The 16,866-nt window shown below is 35.5% G+C and overlaps 1 protein-coding gene across 5 annotated transcripts; it reads right to left on the bottom strand.

Moving 5' to 3' along the window:
- Positions 1-6,884: 6,884 nt before the first annotated feature.
- LOC140962457 (protein CHROMATIN REMODELING 24-like) lies at positions 6,885-16,444 on the bottom strand. 5 transcript variants are annotated; one of them, XM_073421368.1, is made up of 12 exons: positions 14,767-14,934; positions 14,638-14,694; positions 14,325-14,438; positions 14,195-14,251; positions 10,612-10,866; positions 10,159-10,517; positions 9,580-9,681; positions 8,087-8,194; positions 7,918-7,973; positions 7,720-7,807; positions 7,358-7,624; positions 6,889-7,110 (listed from the first exon to the last, which is right to left on the bottom strand). In XM_073421368.1, exons 7-11 carry the CDS (start codon positions 9,646-9,648, stop codon positions 7,535-7,537), a joined length of 411 nt encoding a protein of 136 aa, XP_073277469.1. In that variant the 5' UTR covers positions 9,649-9,681; positions 10,159-10,517; positions 10,612-10,866; positions 14,195-14,251; positions 14,325-14,438; positions 14,638-14,694; positions 14,767-14,934; the 3' UTR covers positions 6,889-7,110; positions 7,358-7,534. The 5 variants fall into 5 exon arrangements, with proteins under 5 accessions (XP_073277472.1, XP_073277475.1, XP_073277469.1 ...); XM_073421371.1 differs by lacking the exons at positions 14,195-14,251; positions 14,325-14,438; positions 14,638-14,694; positions 14,767-14,934 and adding exons at positions 16,101-16,237; positions 16,316-16,444 and having other exon boundaries at positions 6,885-7,110; positions 7,358-7,426; positions 7,509-7,616; XM_073421374.1 differs by lacking the exon at positions 14,195-14,251 and adding an exon at positions 13,752-13,808 and having other exon boundaries at positions 6,885-7,110; positions 7,358-7,807; positions 14,767-15,002.
- Positions 16,445-16,866: the final 422 nt, after the last annotated feature.

The raw sequence follows: 16,866 nt of genomic DNA, 5'->3' as shown, positions 1-16,866 counted from the left end.
AAATATCCCAAAACATTTTTAAAAGTATTCCTAGATGTAAATTCGAGCCTAAAACAAAACTTAATCGACTCGTTTAAGAACTTGGACCGAAGTCCCGGTTTTAATCCGAATCGACTCGAAACACTTCCCAAATTTTTCCCAACTTTCTACCATATCTTAGAAATACTTAAAAGAACCTGAACTAAAATTTTCGACCCAAAACTCACGGCTGAAATTCCCAATCTTTGACAAAACTCTCGGCCCCTTCCCAAAATCACTCCTTCATGCACTACCTTCCCTAAAACTCACGCCATCGGCCACACCCGACGCACCAGCCACGAACCCATCTACTAAAGACCTAGCCCAGACCCCGAGGAGCCTACCAACACCAAGAACCCAGCCTCATGCAGCCTACACTAACAGACCCGCTAGCTAGCACTTGCCAAGACCGTACCCGAGTTTTCCTCTCGATGGCGTGCGGCTGGCGCTTCAGGTGGTTCCAGCGGTGGTTGGGCCTCCCTGAGTCATGACTCAGACCCACCGGGGTCTGGTCCAAGCCCCGGTTCAACCCCTGCACCGATCGTTCCAACCCAAGCGAGCCACAGCCCCCAACGAGCACCGTCCCAAACTCTCGATGTAGCCACTTCCAGCGACCCCGATCTGTAATTCTCCCAAAAACGCTAAATGACACCCATATCAGACCCTTAACAACTCGTCCCAGCAATCCCCTTGCACAGATCATCAAACCGTGAGTGGATGAAAGTAGTGCATAAACATGAAACAACCGAATAACCTCCGTGCATGAAACTGGATCGAGACTTTCACAAAATATTAAGCACACATCAGTATATATATAGCGTATATGATGCAGAAAAAAAGGGTACTTAGCGTGCCTTGGTGATTAATCTTTAACAAACGATCGAGGAATGCACGGCCAAAGGGAAAAGCTTTTGCTTGATCAAGGGAAAAGGAGACACCGAATCCTTAGCAGCAGCAATACACGAGGAGTTTTGTGAGTGGGGGAGGTTGGGAGGCTAATGAAATGTAAATAGGTTTAGTGGGGAGTTTAGGGAGTTAATTAGGTGCTAAATAAAATATTTATGATTAATTAAAGGGGTCCTAAATGCTAATCGAAAGTTTAAAAAAAAATATTTAAGTCCAACAAGTTTAAAAGTAGGCCCTTTAAATCTAAACACACTCCCGAAAAATATTTCGTGTTGAAAAGATTTTGAAAATATTAGCTGAACCCTTAAAAAGTCCTCCGATTCGATAAAATTTGCGTATCGATAAAAATTAAAATCATAAGGGTAAAAATACCCAAAAATTCCCATTTTTGAAAAATAAACTTAAAAACGCTTCAACTTAATTTATAAAAATAAATCTGGTAATAAAATAATCTTCCTGAAAATTCTCCGGTCTCCGATCCTTGTTCGAACGTGAAATGCATCTAAAAAACTAATGCATAAACTTTTAAAATTTATGGAATAAATTCTACCATGCATGAATTATGCATAAAATGCATAAAAATAATTAAACACAAATTAATGAAATAAACATGCATTTTAATGTTTTAAAACAATTTAATAAAATATCAAAGAAATTTAATAATTTGCATGCATGTGGTTCACGTGGACCTTCAAATATTCGGGACGTTACAATCTACCCCCCTTAAATTGAATTTCGTCCCCGAAATTTATTTATCCTCGATAATCAAAAAGCTAAATTTCTTAATTCTGGTATCCCAACAATCCACGCTTCCGTTGCGCTACTCTGATAAAATAAGTGTAAGTTATCCTTATGTCTCTTCAATCCTAATTAAATTGCCTACCAAAATTCTCGTTTGCGAATCGCAACTTAAAACAACTTATGGTGACTAAGTCCTATTTTTCTATAACCTCGAATTTCAACTTTTCTCAAAATTCTCAATATGAGAAATGGCAATCTGAATTTATTGCGTCTTTCTTTCTTATTCTATACCCAGGGTGTTCATTGACCTATTATATTAACATTTATGCAGTTCGACATGAGAAATCTTAGCATTAAAATTTACTGATCGACTTCTATCCTTGATAATATACTTAAATATAAACTTCATCTCAACCCCATAATAATATTAGCCTAAGATCCTTGAATTGAATTTTTATCTTACGGCACCAAACTTACGTAACTTACTATTTACAAGTACATCCCGGATGTAAAATTGTTGCAAATCTTAACCCTCGAGTAACGTTAATCCATAAAACCCGAATATACAATTTCGATCTTCTACCTATATAATAAAGCCCTTATATCCTCAATTACATGCTTAAACTATTATCTTGCCAATTACAATAAAATTGAGGCCTAAGACCCTTGAACTGTCCTCCTTGAAATAAATGTGGCATTCTTACGTATTCTTAATGCTTAATTGATACTAGCGTATAAAACTTAATAAGTTATCCTATGGTAGCCTTAGACTAATTCTAATAAATCAAATTCACTTATAACACATAGAGTTCTAGAATCCCCATATCAAGATAGATTTCCTACTCGATAAAAATCTTAATATTCGTTCATTGGCAACNAGCAACCAATGTTGAACACAACTAATTCCCTTAGTTTTAATTTCACCCAAAATTTCCGTATAATCACTTATCTCATAAACTTGAAATTCAAGTTTACTCAACCCAAGTAGTAATAGATAATATAACTCCAACACACATATCCGCTTAGTCTCAAGTTTCTTAATGGCTTCCAAAAATTTCTCAAAGCAAGGTGTCTACCTCACCTCTTACATGCGTCTATCAAATATCCTGACCATCAATCACACCCAATTTTCTAGAAAAATTAAATTCCAACAAAAGTATTATTTTAACTCTTAAGATCACGATTAAAAATTATGATACATCAAACTTAAGTTCTCAAAATTTTGTTAGTTCCATGTCTATTCTTATAACTTAACTAACTGATCAACTTCACCTTAAATTGTCATCAATTTAAATTCTTAAAATGCCACAATATTATTTCACTAACACTTAAATTTTCAAGCTCAATGTTGATTTATCTTACAATGTCTTTGATTACCATTCCTTATAACACTATAACTCATGTGTTTCAAGGTTCTAAATATCTCTTCAAGCCTAAATCATCGAAAATTCTTATCCTTTAAACCATTCGATTCTCACTTACTTCTCAACTATTTCCCCCAAATTTCTTAAAAATTGTAACTTATTTTTTTTAATTTCCTCAAATATTATCCAATTTGTCCTAAATTTCTAAATTCCACAATTACCCATAAGTTCTTGGCGTTCCTAATTCCATTTTAAAGGTTTCTCGTAACATAAAGTTCAATAATTTTAAGCTTATTAGACCCAAAATCAATCTACATAACCTCGAATAATTATTGATTTAACCCAAGTGTTCCTCAAAAGTTCGAATTTAATCCTTAAAAATTTCGAGATTGGCAACTTGGCCCTTAAAGTCCTCGAAAATTGCATTCTTGGCCTTACAACTCTTCAAAATTTGCATTTTGGTCCCCATAAAATTTTCGATTTTAGCCTCATTAAACCTTAAAATCTTCGAACTCAAAATTTAATCCCCAAAAATTCGGAAAATTTGAAAAGAGTCCCTTAAAATTTTGATTTGTTTGCACTTAGGTCTCCAAATTATTGGTTATTACAATTAGGTCCTTCAAATTCTCAATTCGTGCAATTCAATACTTAAATCCAACTAGGTAAAGCATGCATCCTAAATAAATTTTCATAACCAATCTTACATTTTCATAGCTACTTAAAATCCTCAAATTGTACATTTATAATCCTAAAGATTGTCGTAGTACTCGAATCATTATTGCTTATATGAAATCCTCAAAAATTAACTCAACTAATAACCACGAACTATCAGTAATTTCTTAGAAAATCTACAAGTCCTAAAAGCATTCATAATTTTCAAGATTAACTTATGATCCAAAAAGTAGAACGTCGGTACTACTAACCCAAAAATTAATATAGTCAAATCATTTCCAACCTCTCCAAATGCCCAATAGCAAAATTCTTATTCATGATCAATTCCACAACAAAGCCAGCATGCATGAAAATCATATAATTCCTCATTTCATGTCGTAACATTCATAAAAAAAAAGTTTAAAGCATCTAATCTCAAAACATTACGATCGATAGACATGTCCCGTAAAACGTATATCATGTAAACATGAAGGTGATAGCATTAAAAAGATCTAAAACATTTAAACTTACAGACCTGAGGCTTGAAGACTGAGCGACAGAAGCTGACGGTGGCACAACCCTATACAAGACCCTTGCTCTGATACCAACTGAAACGTCTCCCGTTTTAAAAGTGCGGAATATTTTTTTTAAAAAAAAGCTCGCAATTACAAAATGACATTTAAAATAATCGTATTTATTTGCCAATAAAAGTAGTGCAGTTTAAAAATAAAAAATAACTAATGTCATCCAAAATCAACGTAAACGTAAACGTGTAAAAATCGTAAAATCATCAACATATAAAAATGCGTAACTCCTCTCAAACACATGAATCAATATGCGGAAAAATAATGGTCCTCGGGTCGTATCACCGCACATGGCGCATGCCTACTCAGTCTTCGGCACCTCTGGTTCCCTGATCAAAATGCTCACTTGCATCACACACGCATAGTGAGTCTAAAGACTCAACACACCTGTACCAATAATAGCAAGTACATATACGTAGCACACAACAATGAAAAATAGCATAATAAACATACATTTCATGAGCTTAAAAACATGAACATGAACGTGTCGTGTAAAATCGTAACGTGTCAAAACATGTCTCATCATGTTATCATATCGTATGCGTAACCGTGACCTGTCAAAACATGGTAATAGCATGTATCATCGTATCAGCATATATGTGTTAAAATCTTAATTTGAATTCCGTTCATTAGCTGTGACTTTCGTATCATCATGTCAGCATGTCAGTCGATGGATCCATCTACGTGTAACCGCGGTACCCGGCGACGAGGATCATCAGCGACGGCATTACCCGCCCACTGAGTTCGGGCCTTACATGTCATCGTATCATCGTGTTAGTCACAACTAAATCACTTCCTTCAAAACGTGTCATCATATTTATCACTTAATAAAAAATTGCATATACATAATTTTTCCTTTAAACCAAGCATGCACTGTATTTATCATACTTGCGTAAAAACCGTAAACATGATGCATAATCATTTAAAATATCTTAATTTGTGCTTAGGGCGCTGCCCGGACTAAAACTCACCACGGGTAAAAAATGACCATTTTGCCCCTGGAACTCGAAAATTAGCGTTTCATCCCTGGACCTCTAAAATTGACCCGAAGCTTACCAAGCTGCTTAAAATGTCCCAAAACATTTTAAAAAGCATTCTTAGACGTAAGCCCGAGCCCAAACTCAAACTTAATCGACTCGTTTTAAAACTTGGACCGAGGTCCCGGTTTTAATCCGAATAAACTCAAAACACTTCCCAAATTTTTCCCAACTTTCTACCATATCTTAGAAATACTTAAAAGAACCTGAACTAAAATTTTCAACCCAAAACTCACAGCTGAAATTCCCAATCTTTGACAAAACTCTCGGCCCCTTCAATTCCCAAAATCACTCCTTCATGCACTACTTTCCCTAAAACTCACGCCGTCGGCCACACCCGACGCACCAGCCACGAACCCATCTACTAAAGACCTAGCCCAGACCCCGAGGAGCCTACCAACACCAAGAACCCAGCCTCATGCAGCCTACACTAACAGACCCACTAGCTAGCACTTGCCAAGACCGTACCCAAGTTTTCCTCTCGATGGCGTGCGGCTGGCGCTTCAGGTGGTTCCAGCGGTGGTTGGGCCTCCCTAAGTCATGACTCAGACCCACCGGGGTCTGGTCCAAGCCCCGGTTCAACCCCTGCACCGATCGTTCCAACCCAAGCGAGCCACAGCCCCCAACGAGCACCGTCCCAAACTCTCGATGTAGCCACTTCCAGCGACCCCGATCTGTAATGCTCCCAAAAACGCTAAATGACACCCATATCAGACCCTTAACAACTCGTCCCAGCAATCCCCTTGCACATATCATCAAACTGTGAGTGGATGAAAGTAGTGCATAAAAATGAAACAACCGAATAACCTCCGTGCATGAAACTGGATCGAGACTTTCACAAAATATTAAGCACACATCAGTATATATATAGCGTATAAGATGCAGAAAAAAAAGTACTTAGCGTGCCTTGGTGATTAATCTTTAACAAACGATCGAGGAAAGGGAAAAGCTTTTGCTTGATCAAGGGAAAAGGAGACACCGAATCCTTAGCAGCAGCAATACACGAGGAGTTTTGTGAGTGAGGGAGGTTGGGCGGCTAATGAAACGTAAATAGGTTTAGTGGGGAGTTTAGTGAGTTAATTAGGTGCTAAATAAAATATTTATGATTAATTAAAGGGGTCCTAAATCCCGAAAAATATTTCGTGTTGAAAAGATTTTGAAAATATTAGTCGAACCCTTAAAAAGTCATCCGATTCGATAAAATTTGCGTATGGATAAAAATTAAAAATAATGCGGGTAAAAATACCCAAAAATTCCCATTTTTGAAAAATAAACTTAAAAACGCTTCAACTTAATTTATAAAAATAAATCGGGTAATAAAATAATTTTCCTGAAAATTCTCCGGTCTCCGATCCTTGTTCGAACGTGAAATGCATCTAAAAACACTAATGCATAAACTTTTAAAATTTATGGAATAAATTCTACCANATATGTTTGATGACATGGGTATACAGATAAAGAAATAACAAACCATNAATAAAATATCAGAGAAATTTAATAATTTGCATGCATGTGGTTCACGTGGACTTTCAAATTTTCGGGACGTTACAGTTGACTTGCAGGGCATGTACTCTAACAAATCATTCTGAAATCAACAAAAGTATGCGATGTAATGAAAATTCATATAACATACATTCAAAACAAGGGTTAAGTTCTTACGAGCAAAGACGATATAAATGCTATTTTGCATGAAATATCTTGCATGAGGTCCACTATCAGTTCTTCGTCCACAAATGAATCCATCCTTGGTAAAACATCCTTAGCAACTTCCTTTACCAAAAGCGGATGATCACATAATTTTTTTAGAGTCTGTTTCCAAGAACAAAAACATCAATACTTCCAATTTGGAAAAAAAATATCATGTCAACTCCAAACACTCAAGCAAGACAAAATTCTTAATATCTATAACCAGTGAATACTAACAAAAAACATATTTTCTCATTTAATATTTTCCTAAATTACAAGATATCAGAAAAAAGTACAGATCAAAAAACTAATAAATTTTAATCAATAAGCTGTCGAAGTAATGAATGATAAAGCTTTTGGAGGATATTACCAAGAGAGCAGCGAGATGGTTTTCTGACAAAGTCTCCATATTTTTCAAGAAATCCTTGTAACTTTGGCTCTGAGTTTATGAATACGAAATTTAATTAGGGGAAAAGTTTCTCAAGAGCAAGAAAAGAAAATTAAACACAATAAATTGGTACCTGGATAGGAGTCAGCTTTAACCATATTACCATTTCATTTTTTTTTTGTGTAATGGGATGCCAAAATCAGATATCGTTCGTCTTAAAAAGTATGGATGAATGGATTTTCTAAGTTTCTTATCAACACCAGAAGTAAAAAGATAATATCAGTTTCATGAATTATCCATCAGATTCAAATTCAAATAATCTTATTACATATCCTGGTGATCACCTTAACTGCTGAATAACCCGAACGTTGTTCCTTGATGGAAGTGTTTTCCTCAACAATTTCATGAATGCAACCATATTTGTTGACAAACCTGAGTGAACAAGCAATAGATAAGAAATAAAAAAAAATAGGAAGACATAGATATGAACCCCTAATAATGTAAAACAACTTGAGAACTGGAGAGGAAATCTGATTAATTACTCATTCTCAGAACCGAGTAACCCGGGAACGCAGAATTGAAACAATGCCCATAATTCCTACAAGCAACAAACAACAATATACAACTTATTCTATTGTTTAATGTTTGTCAGGAGTTGATAAATGAAAACTAATAAAATTAATAAAAATCCAACAATGATAGGTACACTACCATCAGATTGTTTTGCAATGGTGTGGCAGTAATAATTATGCCATGAAGACAAATTAAGCGGGATAAACTTTTCTCCGTTTCTGTGTTTCTATTTTTTATACGATGACCCTGAAATGATTAAAAATACTTGAAGTTAAACCAAACTGAAGCATACATCATAACTAAGAAAACACACTGCAAACGAACAAGAAAATTGAACCTATCATGGCATCACTACAAGAAAAATCACCATTAACAACACATCTACGACAACGATTGTCACTAAAAATGTTGTCAAAAAGCATACGACAACGGTTTGAGTGAAAACCGTTGTCGTAGGTGTGTTTTTTAAACAAAAGACAACGGCTTTATAAAAACCGTTGTCTTTTAGGTGTCAAAGACAACGGTTTATAAAAACGTTGTCTATTAGCGTGTTTTTTTTGACAATTGACAACGGTTTTCTTAAACGGTTGTGGAAAAGGTGATGTAAAACGTATTTAACGACGGATTTGCTTACACCGTCGCTATCGACGGTTTTATGTACACCGTCGCTATCTTTAGCGACGGTTTTTAAAATTAAAAATAGCGACGGTTTGGCCTACAACCGTCGCTATATATAGCGACGGTATAATATCTGTCGCTATATTTAGCGATAGTTTAAATTAAATCCGTCGCATATTTATACTTAGCGACGGTTATTATTAGACCGTCGCTAATTTTCGCGACGGCGTTAGTATAACCGTCGCTAGTTTTCGCGACGGTGTTAGCATAACCGTCGCTAAAATTAGCGACGGATGAGAAAACACTGTCGCAAATTATAGATCGCCGACGGTTCATTAATAAACCGTCGCTAGTAGCGACGGTTTAACCAAAACCCGTCGCTATTAGCGACGTATTAACCAAAACCCGTCGCAACACTTCTATAAATACCCACTCACTCGGTCTATTTTAAAACACACAATTTCACAACACTTAAAATTTTTCTTACATAATTTTAGTTTCGGTAATTTTAAAAAATTGTTCCAAGTTTTTGAAATCTCCGCTTATTTATGTAAATTTTTTCGTTTTATTTTTGTTAAATTTTTAAGTTTTAAGATCTTAGTCTATTCAAATTACAAGTTTTTTTAGAATTATTAAATTGTTAAAAGTAATTTTTTTTATTTTACTGCAAATATTAGCGACGGAAATCATGAATGAACTGTCGCTAACATTAGCGACGGAATGCATTGCCTAACTGTCACTAACGTTAGCGACGGTATTCAAAACCGTCGCTAATTTTAGCGACGGTATCAGAAATCCGTCGCTAAATATTTATGTGCGACGATTTGTTAAAAACCGTCGCAAATTGTAGCTTCAACAACGGATAAAAACCGTTGTCTTTGAGCGCACCCTTTAACCACAGGGGCTTTAACAACAGTTTTAAAAGACCTACAACAACGGGAAAAAACCGTTGTCATAGGCTTTTTTTCTTGTAGTGCATGGTGTAAAACTGTAAATAAACATAATAAACATACTTCATCTAGAAACATATAATCCAATAATGCTTCATATTTTCCAACATCTTTCAGAGTGGAGTTAGTCATGAAGTCATAAGTTGCTAGATAAACAACTTTTCCCTACAACAAAGACAAGCAAAAATGTGTTAAGAGTCTCAAAAATAATGATTGGTGAAGGAATTATTATAGCCATCTACATTCAGGTCACTAACTTCCAAATAAGTAAAGATCTATACATCCAAATGTCAGCCATGACGCCAAGTAGTCATTTAGCTGAAATTTTAAGTTGCTTAAAAATTGAAAGGCAATGAGATATTTAAACTGGATTGACATGATAAGGCAAGAGAAAATAAACATTTGACATGAAATCAGGGTAAATAAGAGCCTAGAGAAATAGTCACATACAAATGAAGTTTACATTTTCATATTTATAGATGTTGGCCTTGGTTTAATCTGACAAAGATTCATGAAGTAGAAACATATAAATTTTAGCACTTACAGCAGCAACATATCGACTTTGAAAAACTAAATATTCAGCTATTGTTTTTTGTACTGTAAAAAGAAAAGGTTTCAGCGGAGTGAGAAAGAAGACCGTACATCTTGAAACTCCTTGCGCGGATGTTCATCACTAAATATAAAATCCCTAAGAAAAGACAAAGCAATGAAATGTAACTACAAGAATACTAAACACAAGGCCTCTGGCAAAGTGATTAACATCCTTCTCGAAGGAAGACATTACAAATTTGGTCAATTAAAACCATTTATTGTTATGTGTGCGTATCTACAGTGTATTGAGCATAAAACAAATGACAGAGACTAACATTTATTTTTGTGCTTGCAGACAGCTCAACATTTGATAACTCCTCTAGCCACGTGTTTGAGCGGGTATTTTGACAGACGATAAGAACACTATTAGCCAGATTTGAATAGAAAAGACCTGCTATAAAGGAGCAAATCTGGAGAAAAAATAGAGAGAGAAAAATCGAGGTCATTTAGTCCCACGACTTCATCTGAAAATAAGAAAACAGCCGTTTCAAGTATTTTACACACCTGCACAACTGGCACTCCAAGCACCATGTCGTCAGCTGGTATTCCCCCCCGACCCTTATGGTCAAGTGAAAAGAGCCATTTAAGTCCTTGAATTTGACGAGGATGCAATTTTTTAGCAATTTTATGTGGCAATATAAATAGATGTGGTCGACCATCTATTATGAAATCATCATCCATATTTTTCGTTTTTCTTTTAACCATTAGTATCATTGAGATCGATGGATCGGTGATGCCTGCCTATAATCTTTCTTCCTCCTGCATTATATTTATCAAGAAAATTCAGAAAAACAGCAAAAAAATGTTATACAATAGGAATTCATCCTTCTAGGAACAAATTTTTTATAAGGAAAAAGTGAGGAAAATTTGTTTCAAAACCAATAATTCATTGGAATTATGAAGGATAGCCTTCTTTTAATCATCTTTTTTTTTTTTCTCGAAATTGATTATTTTATACATGTTGTAAAAGAAATGCACAAGGAAAATAAATTTGTTGATGATGAAATAAGTAATTATTAGTGCAATATGTATGATTTGGTTGGAGAAGGGTAACAACATATTGACTATGGTCGGTTTAAGATGGTACCATTTAAATGATATCTGAGGTTATTGATAATCATTATTGTCTAAGTTAATTTTTTAATGTAAATATTATTTTTTTCTTCTACGTATTCAGCAATTTTTAACAATTACACTTTATCAAAATCAAAACAAAAAAATGAACAATGTTTTTTTGTTATTCTAATTAATGAACTCAGTATTTCTTACCAAAGGGTAAAAAATAATTTAGAGTTGGTAGATCATCCTTTGGATAGTTTTAGTGGAATCTGTGCAGCCGTGTTTATGGATATGAGTGTTGAATTTTGAGAAGCTACAGTGTTACATATAGTGGAAACTCTTGGTGACTCAGAGGAGGATGAATTTTTTCAAACATGGAAAGCTGCAAAGATATCAGAGGAGAAAAAAGGATCGGAACTGCTAGTTTTTCGAGCTTGGAGATCCGGTACCATCACTACTACAAAAACGGCATTCGGCCATACTAAAACTGTTGTAACTGAGGGTGTTGTTGAAAGTCCGTTCAACGACAACGATTTTTATCCGTTGTGGTAAGTCGAATTTGCGACGGTTTCTTAAAACCGTCGCAAATAATATTAGCGACGGATTTATTCAAAACTGTCCCTAATTTTGAATTAGCGACGATTTAATGAACCGTCGCTAAAATGAGCGACGGTTCTCAATAAATTTCGTCGCTACTTTTAGCGACGGTTTATAATCATGATTTCCGTCGCTAAATTGTTTCGAAAAAAAAAAAAACTTTTTATAATTTAATAAATCTAAAAAAAAATTAACAATCGAAACTAAAATCGTGTCAAATAGAAAAATTTTAAGTGTTGTGAAGTAGTAAAATCGTTTAAGAGAGAAAAATTTTAAATTTTGTGAAGTGGTGAGAATAATTTTAAGTGTTGTGAAGTAGTAAAATCGTATACGAGAGAAAAATTTTAAGTGTTGAAGTGGTGAGAAAAATTTTAAGTGTTATGTGAAGTGATAAATTTGTGTAGGGAGAAAAATTTAAGTGTTGTGGAGGGAAATGGACCGAGTATGGCGATATTTATAGACAGTTTGCGACGGGTTTTGTTTAAACTGTCGCTATTCGCTACAGAAATTGAAAAACCGTCGCAGCTTTTAATTTTGCGACTGTTTTGATCTAAACTGTCGCTAAATTTAGCGACGATTTTAATAAAACAGTCGCCATATTTAGCTACGGGATTTGTAAAACCGTCGCTAATTTTAAACATGCGACGGATTTATGTAAAACCGTTGCTAAATTTAGCGACGGTTTTGCCGAACCCGTCGCTAATTTAAAATAAGCGACGGTTTTTTATTGACCGTCGCAATATTTAGCGATGGTTTTATAAAATCCGTCGCTAAATATTGCAACGTTCTCATAAACCGTTGTTGTTTGTTCAAAAATCACGCTAATCGACAACGGTTTCTTAAAACCGTTGTAGATTGTCCAAAAAAACACGCTAATAGACAACGGTTCATAGACCGTTGTCATTAATTCTAAAAAAACGCTCAAAGACAACGGTTTTATAGAACCGTTGTCATTGACCCTAAAAACCGTTGTCTTTGACCCCCCAAAGACAACGGTTTTTGAAAACCGTTGTCTTTGGCCCCCAAAAGACAACTGTTTTCGCTAAAACCGTTGTTAAAACACAAACTACAACAATTTTTCACAAAAACCGTTGTCATATGTGCGTTGTTATATGCAGAATTTCTTGTAGTGCATGAAGAAATAAATGGAGAATACTTGTTATTGTTTATTCACTTGTGAACTGGTACATATACACAGTGATATCGTACAGATTTGGTAAGAATCAATTCTATCCTGAGATCAAGTCAATGAAAATATATACATGCAAGATTAATAGGTAAGGAGTAAAAAAAAACAAAAGAGAAGAACAATATAATGATCAATCACAAACATAAACATCTAAATTCAATCATGAAATTCAAACATGCCTGAAGACTAGCTATCTGGTTGATCGCAAATCCAGAAAGAAAACCAAAACAGAAAATACAATGAAACTGGATCTCCGAATTATATAATGACCTACCTGAAGACGAGAAGAGGATAATGCAAAAAATCCGAAAACATAAAGCATCAATGAAACCGAATTTAAGATATGATGAACCTGACGACGAGTCCGAGTGAACGAGTTGCTTCTTCTGAAAACGTTTTTTGTTAGAGTCTGCTCGAAAATTGTGAGATTAAAGAAACGAAGAAGAGAAAACAGATTGGGCAGAAGAATGTGGAGATCGTACCTCTGTGTTTCAATCGTCGAAGCCGTTGTAGTATATCCTTATGAAGGGATTGCAGGGTAGCTTCAGCTTCACTCCCCGGTACCGCTTCGAGCGACGAAAGAATCGAGAAGAAGATACTGTTTTCAAAATTTAGCAAATTTTATTCGAGCTATCGTTAATACAATGATCGCAAATCGAGAAAGAAAACCAAAACAGAAAATACAATGAAACTAAATCGTCGAATTGTCTAATGACCTACCTGAAGACGAGAAGTGGAGACTGCAAAAAATGCGAAATACATAAAGCATCAATGAAACCGAATTTAAGATATGATGAACCTGAGGACGAGTTCGAGTGATCGAATTGCTTCTTCTGAAAGCGTTTGTTGTCGGAGTCTGCTTGAAAATTGTGAGATTAACGAAACGAAGAAGAAAAACTGATGGGGCAGAAGAAGGTGGAGATCGTACCTCTGTGTTTCAATCGTCCAACCAGTTGTATTGTCCTTATGAAGGGACTGGCAGGTAACTTCAGCTTCACTCCTCGGTACAACTTCGATTGACGAAAGAATCGAGAAGAAGAGACTGTTTTCAAATTTTAGCAAATTTTGTTCGAGCTACGGTTAATACAATGATCGTAAATCGAGAAAGAAAACCAAAACAGAAAATACAATGAAACTGAATCTCCATATTGTGTAATGACCTACCTGAAGACGAGAAGAGGAAACTGCAAAAAATGCGAATACATAAAGCATCAATGTAATCGAATTTAAGAAATGATGAACATGAGGACGACTCCGAGTGATCGAATTGCTTCTTCTGAAAGCGTTTGTTGTTGGAGTCTGCTTGAAAAATGTGAGATTAACGAAACGAAGCAGAGAAAACAGATTGGGCAGAAGAACGTGGAGATCGTACCTCTATGTTCCAATTGTCGAAGCCGTTGTAGTATCCTTATGAAGGGACTGCCAGGTAGCTTCAGCTTCACTTCTTGGTACCGCTTCGAGCGACGAAAGAATCGAGAAGAAGATACTGTTTTCAAATTTAGCAAATTTTATTCGAGCTACGGTTAATACAATGATCGTAAATAGAGAAAGAAAACCAAAACAGAAAATACAATGAAACTGAATCTCCGAATTGTGTAAAGACCTACCTAAAGACGAGAAGAGGAGACTGCAAAAAATGCGAATACAGAAAGCATCAATGAAACCAAATTTAAGATATGATGAACCTGAGAACGAGTCCGATTGATCGAATTGCTTCATCTGAAAGCGTTTGTTGTTGGAGTCTGCTTGAAAATTGTGAGATTAACGAAACGAAAAGAGGAAACATATTGGGCAGAAGAATGTGGAGATCGTACCTCCGTGTTTCAATCGTCGAAGCCGTTGTAGTATCCTTATGAAGGGACTGCCAGGTATATTCGGCTTCACTCCCCGGTACCGCTTCGAGCGACGAAAGAATCGAGAAGAAGAGAATGTTTTCAAAATTTAACAAATTTTATTCGAGCTACAGTTAATTCAATGATCGCAAATCGAGAAAGAAAACCAAAACAGAAAATACAATGAAACTGAATCTCCGAATTGTATAATGACCTACCTGAATACGAGAAGTAGAGACTGCAAAAAATGTGAAATACATAAAGCGTCAATGAAACCGAATTTAAGATATGATGAACCTGAGGACGAGTTCAAGTGATCGAATTGCTTCTTCTGAAAGCGTTTGTTGTCGGAGTCTGCTTGAAAATTGTGAGATTAACGAAACGAAGAAGAGAAAACAGATTGGGTAGAAGAATGTGGAGATCCTACCTCTTTGTTTCAATCGTCGAAGCCGTTGTAGTATCCTTATGAAAGGACTGCCAGGTAACTTCAGATTCCCTCCCCGGTGCCGCTTCGAGCGACGAAATAGTCGAGAAGAAGAGACTGTTTTCAAAATTTAGCAAATTTTATTCGAGCTACGGTTAATACAATGATCGCAAATCGAGAAAGAAAACGAAAACAAAAAATACAATGAAACTGAATCTCCGAAATGTCTAATGACCTACCTGAAGACGAGAAGAGGAGACTGCAAAAAAATGAGAATACATAAAGCATCAATGAAACCGAATTTAAGATATGATGAACATGAGGACGAGTTCGAGTGATCGAATTGCTTCTTCTAAAAGCATTTGTTGTTAGAGTCTTCTTGAAAATTGTGAGATTAACGAAACGAAGAAGAGAAAACAGATTGGGCAGAAGAATGTGGAGATCGCATCTCTGTGTTTCAATCGTCGAAGCTGTTGTAGTTTCCTTTTGAAGGGACTGCCAGGTAGCTTCAGCTTCAGCCCCCGGTACCACTTCGAGCGACGAAAGAATCGAGAAGAAGAGACTTTTTTCAAAATTTAGCAAATTTTATTCGAGCTACGGTTAATACAATGATCGTAAATCGAGAAGGAAAACCAAAACAGAAAATACAATGAAACTAAATCTCCGAATTGTGTAATGTCCTACCTGAAGACGAGAAGAGGAGACTGCAAAAAATACGAATACATAAAGCATCAATGAAATCGAATTTAAGATATGATGAACCTGAGGACGAGTCCGAGTGTTCAAATTGCTTCTTCTGAAAGCGTTTGTTGTTGGAGTCTGCTCAAAAAATGTGATATTAACGAAACGAAGAAGAGAAAACAGATTGGGTAGAAGAATGTGGAGATCGTACCTCTGTTTTTCAATCGTCGAAGCCGTTGTAGTATCCTTATGAAGGGACGGCCAGGTAGCTTCAGCTTCACTCCCCGGTACCGCTTCGAGCGATAGCTCTCCATGATTGCGAGCGAAGAATGAATCGAGAAGAAGAGACTATTTTCAAAATTTAGCAAATTTTATTTTGAGTTACAGTTACGTTGATTATATACACAGAAATTATTAGATATTCACCATCATAACAAACTCTGAAAATGTTCGACCTGGGCATAACAAACTCTGAAAACGGCCGATCTCGGCAGTCTGCTTGAGTAAAGGGAAGAGGCGTAGAAGAGAGAGGGGTAGGAGAGAGGGGATAGAGCACGTTTGTTTACTTTAAACTTGGTGAACGAGTTTTGTTTTATATTAATTTTAAAATTTTAACGAGTGTCATTTGTATGTATATGTATATTTTTGTATGTTAATTTCAAGATAGATATGTGTATATTTATTAGTGTATATAGGTTTCTTTAAAATTATTATTGAAACTTTCAGCTCCGATTCAATTTTTTTTTACTTTAAGAAATATATTGTGCGCTATGGATAAACCAATTCTATGTTCACAAGATTTTTAGCTTTCATATATATTGATTCCAATGATGAAATTGATTTGTTTTAATTAGCCTAGTGCTGTTTATCTGTATATTAGTCCACGGATTTTTATGGCTTGATAGCATAGAGAGTGAATTACGAAAGCAGAAATCCAAGTAGCTATGAAATATGATTAGTTTAGGATGACTGTATAT

Source organism: Primulina huaijiensis, chromosome 17 (genome assembly GCF_012295235.1).
Source record: "Primulina huaijiensis isolate GDHJ02 chromosome 17, ASM1229523v2, whole genome shotgun sequence".
Taxonomy (NCBI): Eukaryota; Viridiplantae; Streptophyta; class Magnoliopsida; order Lamiales; family Gesneriaceae; genus Primulina; species Primulina huaijiensis.
The sequence above is the reverse complement of the archived record's forward strand: the minus strand, read 5'-3'. Positions and strand labels throughout refer to the sequence as shown.

What these genes read in the sequence shown, in the direction of transcription:
- LOC140962457 (XM_073421370.1), bottom strand. Translation starts at nt 9,648, where the DNA reads ATGACTAACTCCACTCTGAAAGATGTTGGAAAATATGAAGCATTATTG. An exon ending in TTACTCGGTTCTGAGAATGA is followed by an intron (nt 7,808 to 7,917) that starts GTAATTAATCAG and finishes TTGTTCACTCAG; the next exon opens with GTTTGTCAACAAATATGGTT. An exon ending in CGGGTTATTCAGCAGTTAAG is followed by an intron (nt 7,625 to 7,719) that starts GTGATCACCAGG and finishes GGTGTTGATAAG; the next exon opens with AAACTTAGAAAATCCATTCA.